This window comes from Anomalospiza imberbis, chromosome 16 (genome assembly GCF_031753505.1).
Source record: "Anomalospiza imberbis isolate Cuckoo-Finch-1a 21T00152 chromosome 16, ASM3175350v1, whole genome shotgun sequence".
In the NCBI taxonomy this organism is placed as follows: Eukaryota; Metazoa; Chordata; class Aves; order Passeriformes; family Viduidae; genus Anomalospiza; species Anomalospiza imberbis.
The window spans coordinates 16,028,897-16,049,125 of record NC_089696.1 but is presented as its reverse complement, the minus strand read 5'-3'; the positions used below and the strand labels follow the sequence as shown (position 1 = coordinate 16,049,125).

Genomic DNA, 20,229 nt, shown 5'->3' with positions numbered 1-20,229 from the left:
ACACACCTGCAGTTCAGGGGAAAGCTCTTCCACCTTCCCCTTCTGATCACACCCCCTGTAACGAGGTGTTCCAGGCAATCCTGCCCTCGCTGGATTACAGGCACAGCCAGAAGTTAAATTCTCAGTCACTCTGATCGTGCTGGCTGACAGAGCCGGCGGGGGCCTGGATGGCACTGAGGAGCCTCGCTGGCGTTTTCAGGTTTTGCCTGTCAGCTGCAGGAGGAGGAGCTGTGCTGCCTGGGAAGGAGGGAGGGCAGCAGCCCACAGCGAGGGCTTGCGCAACTCCCCTCCCTCCAGTTCCTACAGAAAGCCAGCAGTTAACAGAATTCACACCAAGTTTTGAGAGCAGGTTCAACCCCACCTCCTGCTCCTCAGCAGACACCAAACCCTCAAGGTCTTGCCCTGTTTCACAGCATCTTCTGCTGGTGCCAAGACAGCGAGTGCCCACCCACAGCTCGCTGCCAGGGAAGGATGCCCTACACACCTGCCAGGGCCCCGTGTGCTGCAGGATTCTGTAGGATCACACGTGTGTGAGCGAGCAGGCGTGCAGAAATGCCAGCACTGTTTGCTGAGAAGTCTCCTTAGAGACAGCCCAGGCATTAAATCCCCCAGGAAGTCTCAATAGCCGGAGAACAATCATGGCAGAGGCTCAGGACTGGGGTGCTTTAACCTCTGCAGTGGTGCCAGAGCCAAGAGGCACCAGGCAGACGTGCTGCAAACCCTCCTGCCACTCCAAGGCATCCAAATGCCCACGGGCCAGCTCCAAACCCCACAGCCAGCATCCTACGGCTGGCACCAGTCAGCAACGGATACCCCGGGAAGGAAACAGACCACCTCATTATCCGGGCCCGAGATCATTTCAGGATGACAGCTATCTCCGGAGATAAGAAAGAAAAATCCACCCTGCAGCTGCAGGGGGGAGGGAAGGAGAAACCACTTCCACTGCGAGAGCCGGGCGAGCCCTTGTGCGGGACCGAGCTGTCCCTGCCCGGTCCGGCTGCCTCCAAAACGGCTGCCCCAGAGCTCGGCTGCCCCAGAGCTCGGCTGCCTCCAAAACGGCTGCCCCAGAGCTCGGCTGCCCCAGAGCTCGGCTGCCCCAGAGCTCGGCTGCCTCCAAAACGGCTGCCCCAGAGCTCGGCTCCCCGAGAGCTCGGCTCCCCGAGAGCACGGCTGCCCCAGAGCTCGGCTGCCCCAGAGCCCGGCTGCCCCAGAGCTCGGCTGCCCCAGAGCTCGGCTGCCCCAGAGCTCGGCTGCCCCAGAGCTCGGCTCCCCGAGAGCACGGCTCCCCCAGAGCTCGGCTGCCCCAGAGCTCGGCTCCCCCAGAGCACGGCTCCCCCAGAGCTCGGCTGCCCCGCAGCCCAGGTACACAGCGCAGGGAAGGGCGGGACTAGCGGGGCCAGCTCAGGTGACAGCTCTAAAGCCAGCCTGGCAAGGGCCCTGCGAGGGGCACACGTTCCCATCTCCGCCAGCTCCGTGAGCACTGGGCTGTGCAGGACCACAGCCCATCCGTGCAGCGGGGCCAGCCCCACTTCCCTTTTCTGCTGTACCTGCTCTGCAGTGCTGTCCTGCTGCCCCAGCCCCGGGTGGGGACACGGCTCCAGCCCCCAGGGCTGCGTTACCACACACACAAAACCCTCCGAAATCATGTTTCCAGTTCCTGCAGCATTATATAATTAGCATCATTTGTGTTGCAAAAGTAATTGCAGTAACATTTTTAATTAGTCTATTTGAACACTAACATTTCTCCAGTGTGCATAATATGTTGACACGAAATTACTGGGTTTGAGGCAACTCGGAATGATTGGAGTTTGTTTTGCTTTTGTTTCTTACTTGTTTAATACAGTCAATAAGAGCCGGCACTGAGCGGTGTGAGCCCAGCCCGCAGAGTGGCTGAGCTGCAGTGGAGAGCAAAGTGTGATGGGTTTCACTTCCGCCTGGGGGGAGGAAGGGTGGCTTGTGAAGGCTCTGAACAAGAGAGAAATACTTGCTTGAGAGGTAAGGCCGGGGTGACATTTCCCAGCTGCTCAGTTCTGGTCTCAGACGTTGACTCGTGAAAACACAAAACAGAACCAGAGCACTGGCCTTGGAGGGCAGGGAGAGGAAAACCTGGAGGGAGGAATTCTGTGTGGAATAAAGTTTGGAAAGAAGATGTAATCTGAAGAGTGCCTTTGCTTACTGAGTCACAAGCAGGGACAAGAAGTAAACATTCTCCCCAGAAAAGTTACTGCATGGCATCCAAGCACACATTACCAAAATATGTTTTTTTTTTTTTCCTTTCTCTTCAGGAAGAATCAAGATTCTCCTTTCCAAGATCTTTTCTACATTGTACACATGAAAGCAGCGACAGATGCAGGTTATTTTTTGCTCCCAAGTGTGAATCATGTTCCACTGCTCCTCACCTCTGCCCAGCCACAGCGACTCCAGGTTGAGCAAAGCCAGCTCCAGAGATCACGTCCCCCTCAGCACCCTGACCCACACAGGGACCACGAGCTGCCTGGACCACAGGAGAAACAGCCCCCAGGGATGCCAAGGTGGGGGAAACACGAGCAGGAAGGAGAAAGCTGCCAGTTCCCAGCAGCAGCACATTCCCAGAAGGCGACCAAGAACTTCTCTCTCAAAAGCTTTCAAACCAGTTCCCTTTCCTTTGCCATCCTCCAGCACTTCCTACGTCAGGAGAGCCAAGGCTTGGGCACGTGTTCCTTCCCCAGCCCGCAGGCACCGAGGGGCTGCTCCCTCCCAACGCGTTCCTGGTGTTGGTACTGCCTGCGTGAGTGAATCCCCAGCCGGGAAGGGGAGAACACGCGCTCCCCTTTCTCTGTTCCTGAGAAGTTTCTGCACCTCGCAGCTGCAGCCGGGCCAGAGAGCCCGTGTACCACGGGCTGAGAGGCAGCCAGGGGGCATCGAGCCTCCCTCGGGAAGAGTTCGTCTTCCTGGCAGCTCCAGGCACATCCTTCGGCTTCCAACACCCACAAGATATTGATTTCTTTTTGTTCACCTGCCAGAAGCAGCCCTGCTCCTGGAGCGGCTGTGCACAGCCCTCCCCTGCCCGCACCCAGACACTTTCTGGCTCACCAGAGAGAAGTTGGCCCAGGAAGTCTTCAGATGCGCACAAGGATAAGGAGGAGATTGTGTGAGGGGATAAGAAGCAGATTAGCAGGCAATTAAGTGGCATTTTGTGCTATACATTAGTATTTCAAGCTACAAAGAGTCAGTTTCTGCTAACTTCCTGCCAAAAGTCACAAGTAATGAGCTAATTAACAATCTAATTATTGCAAATGCCCTAGAAAGAAATCAGGGCACAGGTGAAAACCTACTTAAAGCGGGCACAGCAGTAGGAACAGCTGAGAGCAGACAGGCTGTGCCCCAGCTGCATTTCCATCCATCCCACAGCACAACGGGATGAAACACTCGGGGAAGTCGTTCAAGTTGAATTAAAGCTCTGCTCAGTAAAGGGAGAGGCAGACCCTCACTCCAGAGCTTCCTGCCAGCCCTGCGGGGCTGAAGAACCCCAGCACAAAAGCCAGCCCTGGGATTTTCTGCCTCCGTGTCAATATTTGCCAAGTTCAACAGCAGCTGCAGCACAAACCCAAAGCTGGTGGTCCCTGCACAGTCCAGCACAAGCACAGCTCCCCTGGCACAGCTGGAGCAGGGCAGTGCCAGCCCTGGCACACCCTGTTCTGCCTCCCACCAGGACAAGCCCCGGGGCAGCCGTGATTCCAGAGCAGATGGCAGTGGCACCTCTGTGTTGGCTTCCCGAGCTGGGAGCGCCCTGCAGGGAGACCCGGCGTGTCCTCCACCCCGGGGCACAGCTGGGGCGCCCTCGCCGTGATGGGCATCACCCCACAGCTGCCTCCCCCACGGGAGCACCTTCACCTGGGCACCCCAGCACCTCGCAGGCGGGCTCTGGGAAAAGCCACAGATCACTGATTTTAGGAAAGAAAAGACTGGGCTGGTGTGCAGAGCTCAGTCTGCAGGATTCCCTGCTGCACAGTCAATATTCCCTACGGCACATGCACGTCTGTAAGGCCAGGGTGACCTGCAAAGGGGGTTCTTAAGGCAGAAAGGGATGTCACAGAGCTGTCACACACCCCTGGGGGTGGCAGTGGCACCCTGGCAGTGCTGCTGCTGTCACTGCAGCTCACAAGGGCTCCTGCCCCACGAGCCAGGGCTGCGCTGCTCAACCGCTCCGAGCCCACCTCCACGGGCTCACCTGCTGCCCTCGCACCGAGGGCTGATTTAACCCTGCCTAAAAACACCTGAGGATAAACCTTGACGCAAGAGCACAGTTTTAGGTTTGGATAACAGCTCCTGACAGCTGGAAGAGACTTGGAAAGGCGCCAGTTACCCGACACTGGATGCTATAGGTAGAACTGAGCAGGGCTCTGGAAATAATGCAGGCAAACCCTGCCAGGCCAGTACGTGGTCCCCACCTGCTCCACAACACACTCCGGATTTCACAGACATGGTGTCTGCACAAATACACCTCACTGTAAGAAAAGTCAGGAAATTCACAGCCAGGAAAGCCTGGGAAGACCCAAAACAGAGATCCAAGGTGCACGAAATTCCTCTCAGTAAGGTGACTGAACTGCCCATGTGTGAAACCTCAGGTACCAGGGGAAGCTGTGACCTTGAGAAACAGCCCTAGGATACATTTTCCTCTCCATATCCACTTCCCTCTGCCTGCCAACACCTGTCCAGGCCTTCAGGCTGGGGTTTGGGAGGTGGCAGGGAGATGGTTTTGGTATTTTAAGGTTATATGCATGTGGCAAGTGTTAAGGATGAGTAGCAGCATCATTTCCATTGGATTAGCCTCACACTGCTCGTACAGGCAGCTGCAGGGATGCTCCGAGACCCAGACCCACCCCAGCACCTCACACCGAGGGTGCCACTCCAAAACACCAAGGACAGCTGCGAAGAGGAGCCTTTCAGAGCTCTAAAGAACGTCTGTTTTCATGCCAAATACCTCAGCTTGGGAGTCAGCCACCCACCAAAATAAAACTCTGTCCCAAATATTCACAAAAGCAAAATTTTGCTGCCAGCAGCTGCGAGCACCCGCCCCTTGGAAGCCCACACAGGTGGGACCCACAGGCCAGGGCGAGCTGCGAGCAGGAGCAGCCCCCAGCTGGGCTGGCTACAACAGCAACGAGATAACGCCTGGGTAATCCAGCCGAATTTCCCGGGGGGACACCCCGAACCCCTGAAGAGCCTCTCCAGAACCCCAGCATTATCAGAACAAAGAATTATGGTCGTAGTAACCCGGCTACTGCAACATATCTGGTTATAAAGCCTCATTTTTTTACCCCAGCAACACAACTAAGCCATTCAAGTCCTCGCCAGCTGCGCAGTTCCAGCCGCGGAGCAGCCCTCGCCCAGCCCGTTCGCCAGGCAAACACACGTTTTGGTGTTAAGTACATTAAAAACAAAGTCCCCTCGGCCTTTTTCGGGGGATTTAGCTGAAGTCCTGGGTGCTTATTTCTGCTAACGAGACCCGACCGGCTTAAAGGCACCGACTAGTTGCTGGGTTGATTAAAAAAATGACTAAGCTGCTTCCCGGTGCGCGGGGATGCTCGGGGCCGGTGCCGCGGGGATGCTGCCCGCAGGGGATGCGGGGCCGGTCCCGGCGGGCGGACGCGGAGTGCGGGCCCCCTCAGCCCCCCGGCAGCGCCACACTCACCTTGACACTGGAAGCCCTGCTTGCCGAAGCCCCTGCGGAGAGAGAGGCGGAGTGAGACACCGACACCGGCCCCGGCCCCGCGGCGCAGCGACCCTGCCCGGAGCCGGCGGCCGGAGGGGAGCGGGCACCGGGGGGACCGCGATGGGATGCGGGGGATGAGGGCAGCCGGGACGGGAGGAGAGGGGGGCCCGGAGGATGGCGAGGCTGAGCCCCACGGCGCTGGGCGAGCCCGAGGAGGGATGTCCCGCCGAGCCGGTGTCCCGGAGCGGCTGCGGCGGTCCGGGGGAAGGCTCACCAGATGAAGTCGGTGCAGTGGCTGCAGAAGGTGGGCTGCTTGAAGAACCGCGCCGTGAACTTGTGGTTCTTCACCTCGTGCACGTTCTTCTGCCGCAGGGCGCCCTTGCGGGCGAAGCGCACCGGGCCCTCCTCGCCCTCGGGGGCCGGCGCTGCCGCCGGCGGCTCGGCCATGCTGCGGGGGGCTGCGGGCCCGGCCCGGCCCGCTCCGGTGGCGCTGCTCCGGCGGGGCTGCCGCTGCTCCGGCTGCGCTGCCGGGGCCGCGCTCGGGGCCGCTGCCCGCAGCTGGCGGGAGGCTCCGACACCGCCCGCCGGGCCACGCCCCCTCATTTACATGCGGCACGCCCCGCCCTCATCTGCATCGCCGGCCACGCCCCCGGCGTCTCGCGGCACCGCAAGCCCCGCCCCCCGCGCGCCTCCACACGGCCGCGCCCCCCTCGATTTACATGTTGATTTGCATGGGGCCCTGTCCCGCCCTTCATTTGCATAGAGCATCTGCATCCCGCGGGGATGTGCGGGGACCACCGGGCACGGGCAGGGATGGACACTGGGAAGGGGCAGGGGTGGACACTGGGAACGGGCTGGGATGGACACTGGGAATGGGCTGGGATGGACACTGGGAATGGACAGGGATGGACACTGGGAACGGGCTGGGATGGACACTGGGAATGGACAGGGATGGACACCAAGAATGGGCAGGGATGGACACTGGGAACGGGCTGGGATGGACACAAGGAATGGGCTGGGATTGACATCGGGAACGGGCAGGGATGGACACTGGGAATGGGCTGGGATGGACACTGGGAATGGACAAGGATGGACACCAAGAATGGGCAGGGATGGACACTGGGAATGGGCTGGGATGGACATTGGGAACGGGCAGGGATGGACATCGGGAACGGGCAGGGGTGGACATCGGGAACGGGCAGGGATGGACACTGGGAATGGGCTGGGATGGACACTGGGAATGGACAAGGATGGACACCAAGAATGGGCAGGGATGGACACTGGGAATGGGCTGGGATGGACATTGGGAACGGGCAGGGATGGACATCGGGAACGGGCAGGGGTGGACATCGGGAACGGGCAGGGATGGACACTGGGAATGGGCTGGGATGGACACCAGACATGGGCAGGGATGGACACTGGGAATGGGCAAGGGTGGACACTGGGAACGGGCAGGGATGGACACTGGGAACGGGCTGGGATGGACACTGGGAATGGGCTGGGATGGACACTGGGAATGGACAGGGATGGACACAAGGAATGGGCTGGGATGGACACTGAGCATGGGCAGGGGGGGACACTGGGAACGGGCTGGGATGGACATCAGGAATGGACAGGGACAGACCCCAGCCAGCAGCCCGTGTGAGGCGGGGCTCTGGGCAGGGTCACCAAGGCAGGGACATTGTCCTGTCCCACTGCCCCAGCCAGCAGGAGGGGGAACGAGCAGGACTCAGTAGGAAGCAGATATGGGTGTCTTTGTGCCAGCCATGGGGACACCTGCACTGCCCCATGCCCACTGCAGAACTGGCAGTGACACTGCTGGGTCCTCGTGAGTCCCAGACTTCCCACTGTTAAGACCCGAATCTTTTTTTTCTACCCTGGTTTTCTGCAGAACACGAGTCAAGTGCAGAGGGGATCCAGGCAGGAGCTCAGGCACAGCAGCTGTGCCAGGCTGGGCGCTGGGGTGGCCGTGCCTGGGGGAGCAGGAGCGTGGCCACGAGCAGCCCACACAAGGCCACGCGCCCAGGGCTCGCACACAGGCACAGGGGCACAAACCACCAGCTCTGTGGGCCTCTGGGAATGATTTTTGGAATTTGCAGTTGGAATAATGATCTTCTTTTACCAACCCACTGCAAGCACCTCAGCTGGCTGGCACAGAGGAGTTTTCCAACCACATCCACCTTTCATCTCTCTCACTCCCTGACAGCACCCACGGACACGGAAAATCAGATCCATCTGCCTCCTCCTCTGACATCCAGGTCTCCCTGGGCCCGCCTGGTGCTGCACTGTCCCGCTCTGGGCGCTGAGGAGATGAGAATTCAAATCAAAACACGAGACAACTCCAAGTGAAATGTAACCATATTTCCACAAGCAAGTCTTTCTAAATTCTTGTTTCTGGGATTTAATTCTGGATCTGCATCCACGTGATCCTTCCCCTTTTGAGGCCCAGGACCATCCCTGCTTCGCTGTGATCCAACCCTCCATCCTACATGCTCTTTCTCTGAAGAAAGCCCCACTCACTCCATGGAATTAAACACCCAGGAGGCTTTCCCGAAATAGGCCCAGGGCTGTTATTATGCAGCTGCTTGAAAAGGTTCACTGCAGTAATAAAACAGGGCTGACCTGTCCTGCTGATGTCACCCTCCCAGGAACAGCAGGCTGGTTCCATCTCTCAGCACTGTCTGATTTTCCTGCTAAGAAGGAGAAATCAATTGCAGCCGTCCCTGCTCGTGCTGTGCCGTGCTGGGAGGGGATGAGGGAACGTCCCTGGGGTGTGTGGGGGCCACACGTGGGGCTTTCTGTGCCCAGCAGCACCGGCCACGCCGCGGGTCCCCCCTGCCCCGGGAGCCTCGCTCAGTGCGGGCTCACACAGGGAGCTGTGAAGCAGAAATAACTCGTCCTGCTCGGAAAGGAACCGAGCAACAATGGGAGTAATTACAGGGCGTTTTGACTCCTTCCCTCTGCACTGTTTGAGGGGAGAGGGGTGTTCCCCTCAGCGCTGCTGTACTGCACGAGGAGCCACACCGGGCTGAATTCTGCTCATTTTAACTGTAAACTCTGGGGTTTGCCTGTTTCTGCCTTGTTGTTTTTTACTGTATGTTCCCATTTTCCAAGGACAGCCCCCATAACTGCTGCATGTGGAATGCAGAGAATATGGCTTTCATTTCCCCCTACGAGTGTTGATAATCATGATAATCATGCTCAAACTTCTGTCACTGCTGGGCCATGGTACAAAAGTACAAGAGCCAGGTACAGCTCTTGTTCTCAGGGGATTGCTTTCTTCTTTCCTTAGTTTACGTAATTCTACTTAATTTGACTTTTTTCATTATTTAGTGCACTATGAGTCACGTCATATTAAAGGCAGGATCTTCATGGCCATGTTAATTTTCACAAAAGCTGAGGATCCAGATCCCCCCAGCACTTTGAGATGTCGGGATGAACATCCCAGCAGCTCCTTCCTCTGAGGAAACTGTTATATTTATTAATGCAGTCGCCCAGGTGTGCAGAGGGACTCTCACACAAACAACTCTGGGCGGTCGCTCTCGGGGGAGCACAGTGATGGAGCAGAGGGGAAATCAGCCCAGTTCATTCCTGTTCCCATGAAAGTCTGGGTTCTAATGTTGCTTTCCCCTCCGCCAGTTCCTGCTGCAGACAAGGCACCAAAAGCCACCCAGCGCTGTGGGAAGAGGTGTCTCAGTGCCTGCCACGGGGATCTCCATGGAGCTGCCGAAGCCGAGCTCCGCTGCCGCGGCTCCGCGGCCTCCCCGGCTGCCGGGGCACAGGAGGCAGCGGGAGCAGGGCAGCCTCCTCTGGAGCCGTGATTCACATCCTCAGGAAGGGACCTCATCCTCCCCCTCCTCATCCTCCCCCCAGGCAGACGAGGAGCTGCTCTGGGAAGGGGGAGCTCGGAGCGGCCAACAGGACTCGTGCTGGGAAATGTGGGAGCAGCGAGCCCGGCGAGAGCCTGCAGGGTCGGGGCCAGGGGCCCGGGAACACGAACCTTCCCAGGAAAATCCCGCAGCCCAGACACCGCGGCCCAGGGGCCCGGGAACACGAAACTTCCCAGGAAAATCCCGCAGCCCAAACACCGCAGCTCAGGGGCCCGGGAACACGAACCTTCCCAGGAAAATCCCGCAGCCCAAACACCGCTCAGGGCTCAGGGGCCCGGGAACACGAACCTTCCCAGGAAAATCCCGCAGCCCAGACACCGCTCAGGGCTCAGGGGCCCGGAAACACGAACCTTCCCAGGAAAATCCCGCAGCCCAAACACCGCTCAGGGCTCAGGGGCCCGGGAACACGAACCTTCCCAGGAAAATCCCGCAGCCCAAACACCGCGGCCCAGGGGCCCGGGAACACGAACCTTCCCAGGAAAATCCCGCAGCCCAAACACCGCGGCCCAGGGGCCCGGGAACACGAACCTTCCCAGGAAAATCCCGCAGCCCAAACACCGCTCAGGGCTCAGGGGCCCGGGAACACGAACCTTCCCAGGAAAATCCCGCAGCCCAAACACCGCGGCCCAGGGGCTCGGGTCACACCGCGGGATGCTCTGTGCTGGACAGCTCCAGCCCTCGGCCTCACCCCACAGCGCACCACAGCCGGCCCCAAAGCCCGACGGACTCACAAGCCCCAAAGCCCAAGCTCTGCCCCACACGTGCGGGAGCCCCTGGGCGTGCGGGAGCTGCGGTCCTGGAGCAGCGGCTCCCGTGGGAGCACCCTGCCAGCGCTGCAGCCTCCAGCCCGCGCTGCTGGGGGGATGCTGCAGCCCTGCTGCCCGCACCGGCCTCCTCTGGAGAGTCCAAAAAGCTGGAGAACAGATTTCTCTCTTTTTTTTTTAATCTCTTTTTTCTTCAGGACCCAAATCCGCCACAGGAAACAGGTGGAGGAAAAGTCCAGCTCTAATTAGATATAAAGGTGCCTGAGCAGCACTCGGCAGCCTCCACATCCGTTTGTCCTCTTGCCCTCACCCAGCATGCCAGGAGGGATCCTGGAGCAGGGACAGGGATCCTGGAATGGGGACAGGGATCCTGGAGCAGAGACAGGGATCCTGGAACAGGGATCCTGGAGCAGGGACAGGGATCCTGGAGCAGTGACAGGGATCCTGGAGCAGGAACAGGGATCCTGGAGCAGGGACAGAGATCCTGGAATGGAAACAGGGATCCTGGAACAGGGACAGAGATCCTGGAGCAGGGACAGGGATCCTGGAGCAGGGATTCTGGAGCAGGGACAGGGATCTTCTTAGGCAGAAAATCCTGGTCCCTCCAAACTCTGGAGGATCTTGTCGCTGCTCACAGCAGTTGGTTCTTCAGCCCTTGCTCAGAGGCTGCTCGGGGGTCCCCGGGGGCAGGGCAGCCGCGGTCGAACCCCACGGGACAAAGGGCCCGGGGGCAGAACCGCAGCTGGAGCTGCAGCTGGAGCTGCAGGCCGGGGCATCCCCGGTGGGGCAGCGCCGGGGACGGGGGACTGCCCCGGGTTCCGTGGGGACACTGGGGACGGGCGGGGTGACAGGCACCCCCCGCAGCGGGGTGGCATCAGCTGCTCTGGTTTTTCCCTTTCTGCTTTCACAGTTTTCGCGTGTTCCACGTCCTCCGTGCAGCGAGGATGGAGCAGGGAGAGAGATGCTGCGTTCATGTGAGGAGAGACCCAGCTCCCCACGCACCGGCGGCAGGAGATCCTTCACAGCCGCCGCTGGGCGAGAAAAAGACCAAATGTTGGTGGTGCCTGCGCTTACATAAAGCTCCGGAGTGGCCGCAGCGAGGGGACAGCCGCAGGGACACGGGGACAGCCGCAGGGACACGGGGACAGCCGCAGGGACACGGCCACAGCGCCGCCCGGCTGGAGCAGCCCTCGCTCCCGTCCTGGATGTGAAAATCCATCATTTCCTTTGCCTCCTCCCGCCTTCCCCAGCAGCCTCGCCGTGCCCGGCAGTGCGGGTGTGGAATGTCTGGCTGCTCGGGGATGCAGGGGTGTGACGGGCAGGGCTGTCGCTGAGGACATCGGGACACTGCCGACGGTGACAGGGCTGCCGGGGGCACAGAGGGCTCCAGCTGGCCGCGGCCCCCAGAGCACCTCTGCCCACCGGCAGGAGGGTAAACACCCAGGGGTGTTGGGCAGAGGGGAGGAAAGCCGGGCAAAGCGAAGACGGAACTGCCGTCCCTGAGGGTGCCCTGAGCACAGGGGTGCAGCAGCTGGCAGGGAGAGCAGCTGAGGGGCTGCGGGAAGGCTCCCTCCATCCCCAGGGATGGGGCTCCCTCCATCCCCCCGCCCATCCCCAGGCTCGTGGCTTGCCCGGGACCCCCAGGGTGCAGGGGTGGCCTGGGGGTGCAGTTCCCAGGCTGTGAGGGGCAGCAGGGCCGTGCCAGAGGAGTGAAACCGTCCCGGCTCAGAGCTGCAGTGCCTGGTGCTGGGGTTTGTGTAAATACCTCCTCACTCCTCAGAGCCAAGGGCATTTCTCCATCCCTCCTCGCGGCAGGGCGTGCCGCAGGTGGATCCATGGGATGAGGAGCCGGCGCTGCTCCCTGCCCGGGGCTGCACACCCTCTGCTCCCTGCAGGGAGGGGCACGGCCACCGCACCTGCCCAAAGCTGCTCCGACCCCTGAGCACGGCAGGCTCAGGCACTCCGGGTGCTCGCATGGCTCGGCACATGCCAAACATGCTTAGGCTATTTAAATATTTCATATTCCTGGCTGCTGGCTTGCAGGGAGAACAAATTAATTCTGTTTTATGTACCCAGAAACGGCCCACATCAAACCGCCTTCCTGCACAGTTGGTTAAGCAAACTTTGTGGTGAAATCCTTGGGGTGTTGTTGCTTGGTTCCCAAACCTTCTGATCGATAATTGGCTTCCATGTCCTATAACTCTACAGGAATTTGTGATTATTCCTTGCTATTGAGCCAACTTTTTGATTTCCCCCTGTGCTCCACACTGGGTTAGTGCACGACGAGGCAGGGTGCTGGCAGGGGCAGAGTGGCACTGCCACCTCCACACCTCTCACCAGCGTGCACAGGGGAGCTTCGGGCTTGGGACAGCCAGGCAACAGCACAAAGAGTCAAGGACAGCATTAAATTTTTATGCTGGATTAAAAAGCAAGACTCAAACTCAACAGCAACAAGACCGAGCTGTTGTTGAGTGATGGGCTCAAGCTGGTGCAAGATGAAGAGAAAGCTCCAGGGACACCTCAGAGCCCCTTCCAGTGCCTGTGGGATTTCCAGGAGAGCTGGAGAGGGACTGGGGACAAGGCCTGGATCGACAGGACACAGGGAATGGCTTCCCACTGCCAGAGGGCAGGGATGGATGGGATCTTGGGAAGGAATTCCGGACTGGGAGGGTGGACAGGCCCTGGCACAGGGTGCCCAGAGCAGCTGTGGCTGCCCCTGGATCCCTGGAATTGTCCGAGGCCAGCTTGGACAGGGCTTGCAGCAGCCTGGTGGCACAGCCCAGCTCTGGAGGCAGAGCCAAGGGGAAGCAGAAGAGAAGCAGAGCCACCAAGCTTCTGCTATGCCCGGGCCGGGCTGCAGCACCTGCCCCCTCCGGGCTGCACAATGATTCTGCTTGTGCCATGGCAGACTCCAGCTGCTCTACCCCAGGAGCTGAATTTCTCTGCAGCTTCCTTCTCCCGAGGGATGGCTGGTTTTATACCCATCATTCATCACATTGCTCAGAAAAATCATCTCATAATGAATTCTTCACCCAGCCCTTCCAGGAGCCTCATTTAAATAACAACGAGGCTCATTAACGGCGCAGGGCTGATCCCTGCACAATGATTTCTTCATTAAGCTTTGCCTGGGAGGGTTTTCCTCCCAACCGAGCCAGTAATCCCTTCCCTCACAGCCGCTCTCTGCTGCTTCACACTCTCGGATCCCGTCGGGTCCTGCTCTGCGGCAGGGATGTGCCGGGGTGCTCGTTTCGTCGGGAACCCTGGGACATGAAAATCCCAGATGGATGTTCCTGCGATGCCTTTGGCCTTTGGCCACCCCCAGCTTATCCAGCCTGGCCGGGAGCCTGCCCTGGGTGCTTAAACCCCTGCACGCAGATGCTGCGCAGCAAATCGGGGCTCACTGTGTTCGTGCGCCTCTGCTGCCCCTCCCCGGGAGCCCCAGCCCGGCCGCCCCGGCCACCTCCCAGCACAGAGGGGCCTGGCATGGAGCGCGGAGCCCGGCAGCGCCGGGCGGGGCTCGCTGTTTCTCACCGCCTTTATCTCGTGCTATTTTCCACTGCAGATTATTCCGGCTGGAGGGTGAGCGGGCAGGAGGGAGCTGCGGGCCGGGAGTGCCAGAGCCCTGCCTCGCTGTCCCCTGGTGTCCCCCTGGTCACCCTCCCCGGTGTCACAGCGCATCGTGTCCCTTCAGCTCCTCCCTTCTGCTCCACACAGGGAGGAAAAACTGTGAAAAAAAATCTGCAGGCAGAGGATAACCTACCTCATGAATTTCCAGAAGTATTTTGAAAAAGTTTCATTAAAAAAAAAAAAAAAAAAAAACCAAAAAAAAAACCAAAAAAAAACCCCAAGAAGAATAAAAGAAAGTCCTCCTGAAAGACTTAGGGCTTCACCAGTTTAGGAACCAACATAATTTTGGAATGGAAAACATCTGCATGAGGCTTTCCCTGGTCTCTGATGCAATGAGTCGGGTTGGTTCTGCAGCGCTGCCTCGGCTGCTCCTGGGTTCGCTGGCCCCGAGGGCAGCCCCGGGGCAGCAGGTGGGCGCGTCCCCGCTCCCCCGGCGGTGTCCCCGGGGTGCCACGGTCCTGCCGCAGCGCCTCGCACCGCCCCGGCACAGGGATGGGGAGCCCGGCGCTGGCCGAGTGGGAATTTTCTGCAGCAAATCCCAGCAGGTTGTTTTACTCCACGAGCCGCGAGGTTTATTTATCCCTCCCTCACTCTTGCTCATCTGTGTTTGTCAGCCAGATCGCCCCGGTTGCCATCTGCAGGAAGCTGTAAATTGTTTTCTGGCTTTTCCCTCTCGGCTGCAGCTCCTGCAGCTCCTTCCTGCGCCTGGTGGAGCCGGGGATCCGCAGCACCGGGAGCGGGCAGTGCCCGACCCCGCCCGTGCTGCGGTCCCGCGGGGGCACACAGCCCCCGAGGAGCTCCTGTGTCCGTGGGGCTTTCCTCGGCCATCAGGCCGTGGCCACCCCCTGTCTGTGCCCGGCCCGGGGCTGCTGAGCCGTGCCCAGGTCGTGCCCTGTCACTCGGGGGTCGCGCTGGCACTGTCACACGGCAGGGGCTCGGAGCCCACCGCATCCCCAGCTCTCCCTCTCTGTTCCTTCTCCCAGTCTCCCCATGAAACCCACTTGCTCCTGCACCCCCAGGACAACCCGCGAGCTGTCACCTGGGCTCCCCAGGCGTCCTCCCTGCTCCAGGAGCAAGGAGGGTGAATTCTCTGCAATCCCAAATTTTCCTGGATCGCATCCATCAGGTCCTGCGAGCTCCTTTATTAAGGAACATTTGGATGCTAAGGGCCATCCTGCTTTTCCCCCCACACCACCCCTGCTCATTCACGATGGAATTTCCTCCCCTGGAAGGACTCGCCGGCCTGGCAGCAGGTGCTCGAATGTAATTCAACCCCGCCGCTCTTTCCGCTGGGATAGGAGAGCTCCAGGGGAATTCCCTGTCCGTGGGGGCCCCCAGTCCCTGGGATCCCCCACCCGTGGGACCCCCGCCCGTGTCCGGGGCGGCCCCGGGCAGCCGCGCTCCCTCCGCTCCGCCCGGCTCGGGATGTCACCGTTCCCATGGCAACGGAAGGGCTAAAAAAAAAAAAAAAAAAAAACACAAACCACCAAAAAACAAGGAAGAAAGGAGCTGAGGGAAGAGCTGGGAATGGGAGGGGGGCTGGGAGAAGAGCAGCCCTGGGGGGGTTCAGTCCCCAGAGGCCACCCCCGCCCACAGGGACATCCCAGGGACGCTCAGGGTGCGTGAAGCACGGCGGGGACTCCACGCGGACCCCGCGGCCACCGGCCCGGGCAGGAGGGACCCGGGACCCCGTCAGACCGGCAGCACCGCTTCTGGGGCAGGGGACAGCCACCTCCCCGGCCCCGCACGGCGCCAGCCACGCCACCCGCTGCGGGGTGAGCGGGGGCAGCTCAGCATCCCCGCACAGCCTCCCCAGGTCTCCTGTCGGCCGGGCTGCCCAAGCCCGCTGGTCCCGCTGGGCACCGCGGTCACACGGGAGCAGAGGCAGCCCCGGCAGCACCGAGGTGCCAACTCCGCCTCCATCAGCAGCCCGAGGATTCCTCCATCAGCCCCGCGCCTCTCCGTACAGTGTTGATCATTCTGATGGAGCATTTGTTTTAATTTCCCAAATGAGGAAGCAATCTTGTAAATATTGTGCAGTAATTAAAATGGCTATTTATTGTGCAGCATTCTGGCTGCTGCCAGCACGGAACACGATTAGCATTCCCCTTCCGAGCCCTCCTCCCCCGGCCCGCGGCCCCAGACGGCGCTGGCACAGCGGTGCCACGGAGCTGCCCGCACCTGCGGCCCCGCTGCTGGCAAACTGCGGGAGCCCGACACCCTCCCGAAGCTCAGGAACGGCAGGAGCGGCAGCAGCGCGGGCTGTCGCTGAGGATCACCGGGGTGACCCTGGACTGCCGCTCTCGCCACATTTGCATGAGCGCCAGCGAGTTCTCTGAGGCTTTCCCTGCCGTGGTTTCTGTCTGTTATTTCTTCTCCACAAACATTCAAAGTGGCAAAAGCTGAAAAAAAATAACACTTGCAAATAAATGTCTGTGCAAATCCATTCTAAAAGCCCTTTAAAATGTAAATCCTTCAGCTCGAGCAGCGCTGGGCACGGGAGCCTTCGGTGCTGGGGGAAGCGAGGCTGGATGTCAGCAGGGAGGAGGGGGGTCTGCTCCCCCTCCACTGCGGGGAAGGGGGCTCCAGGGATCCGGGGGTCCCCAGGGGACACCTCTGTGCCAGCCCCTCTCCAGGGAGGGTGGCCGGTGCCAATGGGAGGAAATGAAAGATCAGTGGAGTGAGTAGAAGGAGAAGTGGGGTGGAACGGGTGGGGGAGGGGGAGAAAACCCCTCTTTCCACATTTCCCTGCCACCAGCCTGGCTCCAGGGCCGTCCCGCCCTGCCCGGGGAGCAGCTGTGGCACCAATCGGCCTGGCCCGCAGCACTGAGCTGGGAATGCCCCCACCGCCCCCGGGAAACACCGCCAGACCTCTGGCAGGAGGCCCTGGGGCAAAACGTGCTGGGGAGGCTCCTCAGGGCTCCTGCACAGCCCGGTGGGGCTGCCCCGGCCGGGGCTTGGATCGGGGGAGCACAGCGAGCATGGAGCTGGGGGACACGGGGCACTGCTGGGGACACGGGGCAGTGCTGGGGCATTTGGCACGGGAGCAAGGGCCATGGCACAGCAGCGAGGGACGTGTCACGGTGTTGAGGGCCGTGGCACATCACCGGGGAGGTGGCACAGTGGCGAGGGATGCTGCCCAGCCTCGGGGCCCAGCCGCCAGCCCCGCGGGCACAGCCGGGCCCGGGCGGGCAGGAGCCCATCCCCAGCCTGCGCCGCAGCGGCCGCCGACGGCGCGGCTGCCGAAGCTTCCCCAGAATTCCATCCCCACTCCCACTCCTCCATCGCCTCGCTCCCGGCTCCTACATGCAGATGCCAGCTCACGCGCAGAGCTGGCTCCGCGCGTCATCGCCCACCTCCGCTGTCCCCCGTGCCGTGCCCACGCTGCCACCCGGCCCCGCCCGGCCCGAGGAGCACCCTTGGGAGCCCCCACGGCACCGGCACCGGGCGCGGGCCGGGAGCTGCCAGGGCTGGCATGGGCACCAGAGGTGAGAGCTCGGGGTTCGCCCTCTGCAGCCACGGCGGGTCTGCCTGATGGGCAAAAGGAGCTGAAAGGATTCATTCACCCCTTTTTCTTCAGGCTGTGATTTCTCCAGCTGCAGAAAACCTTTGGAGCCGAGCAACAGGAGAATTCCCAGATGCCCTCACGGGCACGTTCTAAAAGCGTTCATGCGTCCTGCCCCCCCAGCCACGCTCCTGGCACCCCTCAGTGTCCTGCCTTTGCTCAGGGGCTGCTATTTTAGCACCAGGCTTTGGGGGTGCACGCTGCCAGACCCCTCCAATCCTGCTGAAGGGAGGATTAGGAAGGGAAAACGCTGGGAGCCGATCCTTTCCCAGACTGTGGGTGAGGGCTGGTGAGCAGCAGGCACAGGGAAGAGCTGGGTGTTCTTCTGCAGCACCCTGATTATTTTCCCTGTGTTCCCAAAGTGCTGGCACCAGGCACAGCTGGTGGCACCTGGTGTCTGTGCAGCCTTTGGCACCCCTTCCAAGTGCCCTGAGCTCATCCCAGCTTTCCAGCACACAGGGGCTGAGTGTTGGTGCCTCTCCAGCCCCTCATCTCAGCAATGACCACCCTGTGACTGCCCGTGGCAGCAGGATCCTGCACCCACCCTATGTCCAAGCACCATCTCCACCCCTATGGGAGCCTTTCCATCCCAACAGGCACCAAGAACCTGGAAAACCCCAGGCGACATCCCAGCAGATCCATGTGCTGATACAAACAAGGTGCAGACCCATGTCCAGGCCTGATGCAAATTTAATTGAATGGGAATGAGATGTATTTTATGTCCTTAAAGCACATTAAGTGCTTGGAAGTTAATTGGTATTTAATTAGCATAAATCAAGCACTTTAATAATACTCAAGGAAAAACAACGTGGTGTTACAGATGCTTTATCAAAAGCCACCCTGACAAATGAAAGATGAATGTGCCCAACACATCAGCACACGAGGCCGTGCATGGGCTGTCCCCTGCTGTCCCCTGCACCCGGCACAGGCGGTGGCACCACTGCCCTGGAGGGACCTGCAGAGCCCCCTGCCCTGCACCTCCGGGGACAGGAGCCTTGAAAGCGGGGTGCAGCAGGGAGCTGGGGGTGGGATGGGTCGGGGATGCAGGAGGGAGCCGGGCTGCAGGATGGGTTTGGGGTGCAGGAGGGATCTGGAGTGCAGGATGGGTTTGGGGTGCAGGAGAGAGCCGGGCTGCAGGATGGGTTTGGGGTGCAGGATGGATTCGGGGTGCAGAGGCTCCGGGATGCCGGCAGCAGCCGCGGTGCAGGAGGCTGCCCGGTGCAGAGGCAGCCGCAGCCGAGCGCGGTTCCTGCGGGGCCGAGCATCCTCTCGAAAGGGGAAGGTGGGAGCCCGTCACGCCCCGGCGGCCCCAGCCCCGCTCCCACCGAGAGCTGCGCCCCGAGCAGGGGCGGGGACGCGCTGGGGTCCCCACAGCACCCGCTTGCTCCCCACGGGCTCCCTTCGGGGAGGAAACAGCGATTCCATGTTTGGTTCGGCATTTTTTGTGGCGTTGCCATGACAACCGTCCCGGTGACATCTTCATGCTATTTGTCTCCTTCTGGGGGTTGCACCATTTTCCTCCCTGAATGAGCAGCTGCCGGGTTCCCGGCTCACCTGGAGCCCCCGGAGCCTCCCGGGGCTCTCGGCTCCTGCCCAGCCCCGGGAGCTGCCCAGGGAGGGGTGTAGAGCCCCCCCCTCACCCCCGAGGGATGCTCCATTCCCGGCCTTCCCTCACTCCAGCATCTCTGCAGCATTGTCCTTCCCTAAAAACACATCTCTGTGCGTGCCTGTGCCCCTGTGCGGGTCACCTCCGGGCATGGCAAAGCAGAAAACAAGCTGAAAATAGAGAGGTGACATTGGCAGTGCCCTGCCAGCCCCGCGGGGACAGCAGGGGACTGCCCTGGCGCAGCAGCGAGAGCCAGCAGTGAGGGAGGCAGGAGGCAGCTGCCTCACCCGGGGGTGTCCACGCCGCGGCTGCCGGAGGGAGAGCAGCCCGAGCCCAGCCCCGGCTCCTGCCCGGCCCGGGGGCACAGCTCTCCCAGCACGGCCCCTGCCCCGGGCACCTCCGGGCCACGCCGGGGGCTGGCAAAGCAACAGGCATCGCCCGAGTTACCACTGCACAAAATCCGGAGTGACGGAGCCCAGGGAGCACGGGGGGTCCTGCCTGGCACTGGGGGTGCTCGCAGTGCCACCCGTGCGCCAGTGCAGCCCCCCGGGCGGGGCACGGACCCCACGAAGCCCCCCAGGGGAGGCTGGAGGCCGCAGGATGAGTCAGGGCAGTGCTGCCGGAGGGGACGGATGCCCGGCTGACGCAAAGCTGCTGCGCTGGCTCCTCTCCCCCTGCCCACACAGCTCCATCCTCCCCTTCCGCTGACTCTCCTGCCTCTGGCAGCGCCCCCTCCCCGAGCGGCCCCCCTCCACCCCGGCCCGCAGCACTCCTCCCCGGCAGGGCAGGGATGGCCCACCCTGGCCGCAGGGTGAGTGCCTCACCCCCGTGTCCTGCTGATGGCCGGAGGGGCCAGGGACAGGACTGTCCCCAGAGCTCCCTCCTGTCCCCCTCTGAGGCAGCTCCCATGGGGCAGGAGCCGCTCGGCATCATCCTGGCGAGTGCGAGTGGGGGCAGCGGTGCCCACCCAGAGGGCACAGGGCTCCCTGGCTCTGTGGGTGCCCGGGCACAGCTCGGGGGGTCAGACACGGCGCTTGGGCAGTGCCAGAGCAGCCTGGCAGAGCCCGGCGCTGTCGGAGGAT

The 20,229-nt window shown here is 61.2% G+C and overlaps 1 protein-coding gene across 2 annotated transcripts in view; it reads right to left on the bottom strand.

Moving 5' to 3' along the window:
- Positions 1-6,196, bottom strand: part of PRKCB (protein kinase C beta) — a 91,440-nt gene extending 85,244 nt beyond the window's left edge. The window contains exons 1-2 of one of the 2 annotated variants that reach the window (XM_068207361.1): positions 5,970-6,196; positions 5,675-5,706 (exon numbers count right to left, since the gene is read on the bottom strand). In XM_068207361.1, the coding sequence (XP_068063462.1) occupies positions 5,675-5,706; positions 5,970-6,142 (205 nt within the window). In that variant the 5' untranslated portion in view covers positions 6,143-6,196. The remainder of the gene's footprint in view (positions 1-5,674; positions 5,707-5,969) is intronic. The other variant, XM_068207362.1, reaches the window with a different exon arrangement.
- Positions 6,197-20,229: the final 14,033 nt, after the last annotated feature.